The sequence below is a fragment of the Chenopodium album genome, chromosome 17, assembly GCF_948465745.1.
Source record: "Chenopodium album chromosome 17, dcCheAlbu1.1, whole genome shotgun sequence".
NCBI classification, from domain to species: Eukaryota; Viridiplantae; Streptophyta; class Magnoliopsida; order Caryophyllales; family Amaranthaceae; genus Chenopodium; species Chenopodium album.
The window spans coordinates 44164390-44172092 of NC_137850.1; the positions used below are offsets into that span (position 1 = coordinate 44164390).

A 7703-nucleotide genomic window follows, 5' to 3' on the forward strand; every position below is an offset into this window, starting at 1 on the left:
CAATTGCCTTTGTGGCTGTTTAGACACAATTTTTTTTTAAAAAACTATTTTTTCGGCGAACATTACAAAAAGAAATCGAGCTAGCTAAATAGGTAAAAATCTCAACAATAACATTACAAAAGTAAGACTATATACTTAAAAAAGAACAAGGATCATTACTATGATTGTGTTTCAGTTTGTGATTAAACGACAATAGACCCGTATGTAATACGGACTAATATGGTGGAAAATATAGTACTTTGGTAATTTAGATGTGATAGAATTATAGAAAATCCGAACAGTTTGTTTGTATTAAGTAATTTGAAAGCAATGATTCATAAAGAATACAAATTATGCAACTTGTCATCAATAATTTTTAATTTTATAAATTATTATTATTTTATATATAACATATGCATAATGACACAAGAAAAACAAATCGTGTGTCTCTGATCTATTAGCACACCTTCCTTGACTCTCCAATGTATGTACTAGATTTAAGAAAATAAAAGAAGAACTTTAGGTATTCCAAATATTCGGATAAACCAATTTTATTCGCAAGGCTAAAAAATAAGACCTTTTTGATTGAAAAGTTTATTTGAACAATTTTTTTATGAATCAAATGATTAGTAAGACCTTTGATTGAAAAGTTTGTTCTTCTCAACTTTTCATAATAAGTTTGTGAACTAAATTTTGCAGAAAATAAAAAAAGAAAAGAAATTAAGTCTAACATTAACAAGTAAAATGCAATAAGCAACAATTTTTAACCAAAAATGAGTAAATCTCAGTAGAAAAAAAAATTAAAATAAAATAAAATAAAATAAATAAAATAAAAATTATAAGTATTTTATTACAATATTATACGGAGTATATATGATCATCTTTTACATTATAAAAATAAGTGGTCGAAGTCTCAAGTTAAACCATAAAATGCATATAATTTAACATAACCTCGTTATCATTGTTTCATTAAACTTTCAAGTGACCATATAATTTCGTTACTTTGTTAGTGACTAATTTGACTTTAAACTGTCAAAATCTCATATTAATGTACAATGTTTCACCAGCTTGCTGCTACTTGCCTTAATTTGAATAATCAAAGTCTAGTACGGTTATGCACCGGCAAAGCTTGAAACAGTGGTTGTCATTGAACATACCCTAAATTTACAAAGCACTGGGTCATTGTCATTGTTAGCATCTATAACCCTACCTTAGAACTTGAACTTATTATCAACTGGACCGGACCTCTACTCTATTTCATCATGTACGACACATATGAGTTGTTCCACAATATTCATCTGAACATTATGTGCTTACGGGTTTGGTGATTATTCTTCACATACAAATTATCATTTTGTGATAGGACGAAACCTCTCACAATTAAGACTATGATTTGATTGCGTTTATAACTTTTAGTAACATGCAATATACTACGAATTTGGGAACATGCCTCCGTCCCAATAGAAAAATTGCAAGTTGATCATTATAATTTATAAGTTCATAAATAATACAAACATTCAAGTTAAGTTTAAAATTAAGAAACTAAATACTTGGTATTAAGTTATCCTTTATTTTGGACTTATGCAATCGTGAATATGTTTTTTAAAATTTAAATTCAGTTTCTTTGTCCTCTTATACTCATATCCAAGTTGCGAATACTTTGTAATATTTTATTTTACTATATCAAAAAAGAGTTGAATATAAAGTAGTATAATATAGACGATATTCAATTTATATATTTAAAGCATGTAGTACGTAAATAATTATACAACATCCAAGCTAGCGTTGGTACTTAAAAAGTTATAAGATTGCGTAATTAATTTAATTTTAAACTCCTAGAAGCTAAGGCATGGTTGGCAACAAAAAACTTGTCGAAGCATAAACAGCAATATAGGACCGAAAGATTCAGAGATAGTAGATCGATGTGCATGTGAGCAATCTATATAGAATCTTAGGACAAATGCTAACAAGTTATATATGCTTAGATATTAATTAAATTAGTATAAATGACAACTTTTAACTTTATTAAGCATCAAATTAATTATACTAAATGGAGTATGTAATTTTAGTAAGATGAAAGCAAGTCAAACAAGGCACAAAAATTAAATTAACTTAATATTGAATTAGTATTGGCGTACTTGACACAGAATTCAGTGAATTAACACCCTTAAATATGGTTTAATGTCCCTAGAGATGCAATTTGTCATATATAGGGGTGGTTTTTCTATTCCCTTGATCTCACGTTCTTGCATTTCTCTATATAAGTGCTCGAGTTAGATGATGTAAATTACATTCGAGTGTAAGATACATGATGAAAAATCTTATCTAAAGATGGATATGCTAAGTAATACCCGTACTTTGTATCATTTTTTTTAATGAGTATGTAGTATGTAGTATGTAAATGAGATCTAGTTTTGCTTTTGTTTCATAATAATTATCTTGGACAAGTGTTTATAAGTTTTAATTTGTTTGAGATCAGTAAATTCAGATAAAAGGTTCATATTATAAGTGCTGATCGAAAAAGTCAATAATTCGACAAATTAAATCAGTGAAGCTCAAATAGTCAAATTACAGCTTAAGTAAATTTTAATCTAATCCTGGTATTAATTGAGTCGAACTTTAAAAACAAATATTGAATATATAATCAAAATTGGGTATCCATACATGTACACATTATTAGACCATTTTATAATAAAAAAATAGCCATTTTCCAATAATTATTACATAAAATTTGGAATTGAAACCAATGGTCAACTTGCATTAGGTTGATAATAATTCAATTATATATCTTAATTATATTAGACTCTTGTCACAACTCATCAGTGAGTCACTGACATGTCCTAATAGCGTAATGGTTCATCAGTTTAAGTAATAGTTGGACCATTTGGTCTTTAGCTAGCTTAGTTGTGATGTAAGCAAAACCAGGTGGTCTACTTAATAATTTCTTCTATTTAAGTGAACTTTCCTCAAACTTTCTCTTATACAATTTCAACCAAAAACAAAAAAAAATTATTCTTTCTTTCTCTCTTCTTTCTCTCTCTTCTTTCTCTCTCTAGAAAAATGAAAGACATGACAGAAGGAAGTAAAGTAATAGCTGAGTTTGATCCTATTAAGAAGCCTCCTAAGAGAAACAAGTTTGCATTTGCTTGTGCTACTTTGGCTTCTATGACTTCTGTTTTACTTGGCTATGGTAATCATTTTTCTTTCTTTCTTCTTTACTTTTTCTGTTTTCTTTTAAATAAACGCCGGTAATAATAATAATAATAATAATAATAATAATGTGTTCTTGTGAAAATTATAGACTAGCTAGTACTCGGGTTTTGTTTTTGAACTATGTAATACCATGTAATAGACTACCTTAAGTGGCCTTATAATTTAAAAATATATATAATTTGGAAATGATGTTTATCCTAAATATTGAAATAACCAGTTAGAAAGTAATCTTAAAGTGTGTAAAAATAAATAAATAATAAATAAATTAAAAAAAAGTAATCTTAAAAGAAAGTTATGAAGTATTTAATTAATTTTATTTGGTATAATCTTCAATTTCACCTTTAGAAAAGGAAAAGCACAAAAAACAAAGAAGACATTTTGTATATTATCCTCACGTGTTATAGTGTTATTTTCTTCGTGTGGAATATTTTATTGTTATTAATTAATTAAAAATGTGAGTAACTTTTGGATGAAATCATTTATACATTCACATTAACTTTATGAAGAGATTATAGTCTTCATCCTTAAAAATGTTAATATAATTTCACTTTTACTTTTAAAATTCATTTCATATAAAACTTTAACTTACTAAATTAATCTAGTTGTCATCCACAATCAACAATTACAACTGTTTATGATAGTTGATAATTTGATATTACAATGATTCCGACAATATATGGTCAATAATTGCAAATAAATAATGTTATTATGAAAAAAAAAAAACAAAATCTAGCATGTATACCATACATACAATGAATAAGTTTTTTTTTTTTTTTTTTTTTGGGGGGGGGGGGGTGACATAATAAAAATCATAAAGTGGATATGATATATTTATGAAGTGTGGACCGTCGTCTGTTTCCTGATTTCTTGCTAGTCAGACCTACTTACTATACAAAATACGACTACTCAATTATTTTATAAGATAAAATTTATTAAGGGTTGCACGTAGTATTCACAACTTGGTTGATATTTTGAGTTTGCCCATTACTTCATGATTTTATGAGATCTTCCTCAATTTGACCCTTTCTTGCAAATAATCCCCCAACTTGATGGAGTAGTATAAGGTTACTAAAAACAAAAAGCATTACAATTTCCATTATAAAAGTAAAAAGTTACCTTTTTATATATATTAAATTTATTACTTGTATATAATTATTTCTTTATCCTTATATAACTTTACACATCAGTATTTCTAAGCACTCTTTATGCATATTTTCATAAATTCAATTTCTTCTAATTAAACAATAAGTTTTAAAAGGAGGAGTGTGGATAATCCCTCTTGATACCAAAAATTAAGTTGTACGAAGTATGAGTTTTGATAACTAAAAATAAGTTTACATCAATAATAAGAATTAGTTAATGGATACAATTAGTCAACCCGAGCTTCTTTAATGTACATCATATGTATCCATTGAGAAGAATATACATAAATATATAGTCTAAATTATTAAATTTCTAATATATCTTGAATTTGCCATTGGACTGTCACCTCCACCACAAGAAAACTAATTATAGTTCAGAATAATTCCACTAAAACTTACATTTTACATACTCCCTCCGTTTCTTTTTGATGCTAATACTGAAGTGTTACTTACTACTCAGAATATTTAATTTACAGTTTTAAGTAATTACTTGTAATTTCATTAATAACAACTAATTAATCTCTCATTTTGCATGAATAACTTCCTACAAAGACATTGGAGTAATGAGTGGAGCAGCACTCTACATCCAAAAAGACTGGAAAACTACCGACGTACAAATTGAATTCCTAATAGGAACCCTAAACATCTACTGCCTATTCGGCTCCTTCGCCGCGGGCCGAACCTCCGACTACATAGGCCGTCGATACACCATCGTCTTCGCCGGAACCATCTTCTTCGCTGGTGCCCTACTCATGGGATTCGCCACCAACTACGCCTTCCTTATGGTAGGCCGGTTCGTAGCCGGCATTGGCGTAGGTTATGCACTTATGATCGCACCTGTTTACACTGCCGAGGTTTCTCCTGCTTCTTGTAGAGGGTTTCTAACGTCTTTTCCTGAAGTGTTTATTAATGGTGGGATTTTACTTGGATATGTTTCGAACCTCGCCTTTGCTAAGCTTCCTACTCATTTGAGCTGGAGGTTTATGCTTGGGATCGGGGCGGTCCCGAGTATCTTCTTGGCTGTTGGTGTGCTTGCTATGCCTGAGTCGCCGAGGTGGCTTGTTATGCAAGGTAGGCTTGGTGAGGCTAAGAAGGTTCTTGACCGGACCTCGGACTCGCCCGAAGAGGCTCAATTAAGGCTCAGGTAAATATATAACAAGTTTTTGTTTTACAAAGCCGAAAGTCGTATATATTTTGTATGTCACGTTTGATTTTAATGGTTCATATCTACTTAAAAAATAAATATTTTTTGTCATGGCCTTAGACCTTTTTGAAAGGTTTAACTAATTGTAATATAGTTTATTTCTCAAAGTAACTCGTTGATTAAAAGTGGATAATTAATTTTAAATTATTGAATTTGATTTTTGTAGTAAAATTATACTTTTAACGTGTTTATTATAATTTTTAATACATTTTTGTTTGTAATTCAGTGAAATTAAGGAGGCAGCAGGGATCCCAGCAGAGTGTGACCAAGACATTGTTACGGTAGATAAGTCAAAGGACAATACTGGTCAAGGAGTTTGGAAAGAGCTCTTGATTCATGCCACACCCGCGGTGAGGCGCGTGTTAATTGCCGGTGTCGGAATCCATTTCTTCCAGCAAGCGTCAGGCATAGACGCCGTCGTGTTGTACAGCCCAAGGATCTTTGCTAAGGCCGGAATTCAAAGTGACATTAACAAATTACGTGCCACTGTAGCAGTTGGAGTTGTTAAGACCTTATTCATATTAGTTTCAACATTTAACTTAGACAAGTACGGAAGAAGGCCCTTACTATTGACTAGTGTAGGGGGTATGGTCTTGTCCCTATTAACCCTAGCCGGGTCCTTAACCGTTATTGACCGCTCACACGAGAAGATCACATGGGCTATAGCCTTGTGTATAACCATGGTTTGTGCCTTTGTTGCGTCTTTTTCAATTGGGTTAGGCCCAATTACATGGGTCTATAGTTCAGAGATTTTTCCATTGAGGTTAAGGGCTCAAGGTACAAGTATGGGTGTGGCTGTTAATAGGGTTGTGAGTGGTGTAATTTCAATGACATTTTTGTCCTTGGCCAAGGCAATTACGACAGGTGGCGCGTTCTTCCTTTTCGGAGGATTTGCTACCATTGCTTGGCTCTTCTTTTTCACGTTTCTTCCTGAGACTCAAGGGCGTACACTAGAAGATATGCATGTGTTATTTGAGGGCTTTAGTTGGAGAGACTCATTGCATGGTAAGAAGTCATCAGATGATGAAAGTACCGCACAAGATGAGAAGAGCAAGAGTCAATTACAAATGGGAGCGACTACTACTAAATCAGCTAACAGTCAATAAAATTAGGTTTGACTTTACGAGAAAGTATACAAGTATAGTAGTTAAAGTAATTAAAGTATGTCATGTGACAACCTTTTCGGCTTTATTGAGTAATTAGTCTTAGTTTTCATTATGCTCCCAAAATGCATGGAGTTATGCTATGTATACAAAAAATGTGTCAAATATAGCATACACCTTTAAGAGTATGATTCTGCTCTATGCTACCAAGAGCACGTTGTATTTGGAAAACTACTTGTAAGTTGTAACATGAAATAGGGCCAAAAGGTCACAAAGCAAAAATGCATTATTGATATATTTTGTACTCCTATAGTTTCAATATTATGATTACACCTTAAATGTTGGCACTATGTACAAACTTTACTTTGACAATCTTTATGACATGTCTGAAATGTACATAAGAAATACTACCTCTGTTTTATATTATTTACAACGATTTGATAAAAAAATGTGAGTAAAAACTGTCTAATTATTGCAAATAATATGAAACGAAGGTAATATGTAGCTATATTTAAACTTGTTAAGTTCATTCCATTATATAAATTCGAAATTTTAACTTTTTATAACTTCTCATAATTATATAATTATACAGGATATTAATTATTGAAAACGGATGGAGTATTATATAATATTCCAAGTTTTGACCGTTTACTCGTTAATTTGTTTTGGCAAGGAAGACTGAAATGAAGGATGATGGGTGTAGCCAGCTGTGAAGTCTGACTGCATGAGCCAAGAAGATTCACTGATGCAATAATGATATTGTGGTTAAATATATAGAACAATGGTAGTTGATAGATGACAAAAATTGGTGCAATTTTAAAGTAAACAACTCCAATAATTGAGGATGAAATTGGCATCATGAATTGACTCCATTTGCTCATATCATCATCGTAGCGATGCGTTTTGGTGTAGCCATGTAGTAGTCGGTGTGTGCACATTGCACATTTGCACATGGGGCTTCCCCCTCAATTATTTATTTTTATTTTCATTTCCAATTTTATTTATTTATTATTCAATCATTTATTTATTTTTGGTCTCTTATTTGGTCATCATTACTCATAA

At 30.9% G+C, this 7703-nt stretch overlaps 1 protein-coding gene across 1 annotated transcript; it reads left to right on the forward strand.

The window, feature by feature from the left end:
* The first annotated feature begins 2965 nt into the window (after window positions 1-2965).
* On the forward strand, window positions 2966-6938 carry LOC145589835 (polyol transporter 5-like). The gene is made up of 3 exons (XM_081646518.1): window positions 2966-3169; window positions 4887-5478; window positions 5765-6938. Exons 1-3 carry the CDS (start codon window positions 3040-3042, stop codon window positions 6642-6644), a joined length of 1602 nt encoding a protein of 533 aa, XP_081502644.1. The 5' UTR covers window positions 2966-3039; the 3' UTR covers window positions 6645-6938.
* Window positions 6939-7703: the final 765 nt, after the last annotated feature.

Excerpts from the sequence above, each read along its gene's own strand:
- LOC145589835 (XM_081646518.1), top strand. The coding sequence starts at position 3,040 with ATGAAAGACATGACAGAAGGAAGTAAAGTAATAGCTGAGTTTGATCCT. Across the intron at positions 3,170-4,886 it reads TTCTGTTTTACTTGGCTATG|ACATTGGAGTAATGAGTGGA; the intron begins GTAATCATTTTT and ends CTTCCTACAAAG. Across the intron at positions 5,479-5,764 it reads GAGGCTCAATTAAGGCTCAG|TGAAATTAAGGAGGCAGCAG; the intron begins GTAAATATATAA and ends TTTGTAATTCAG.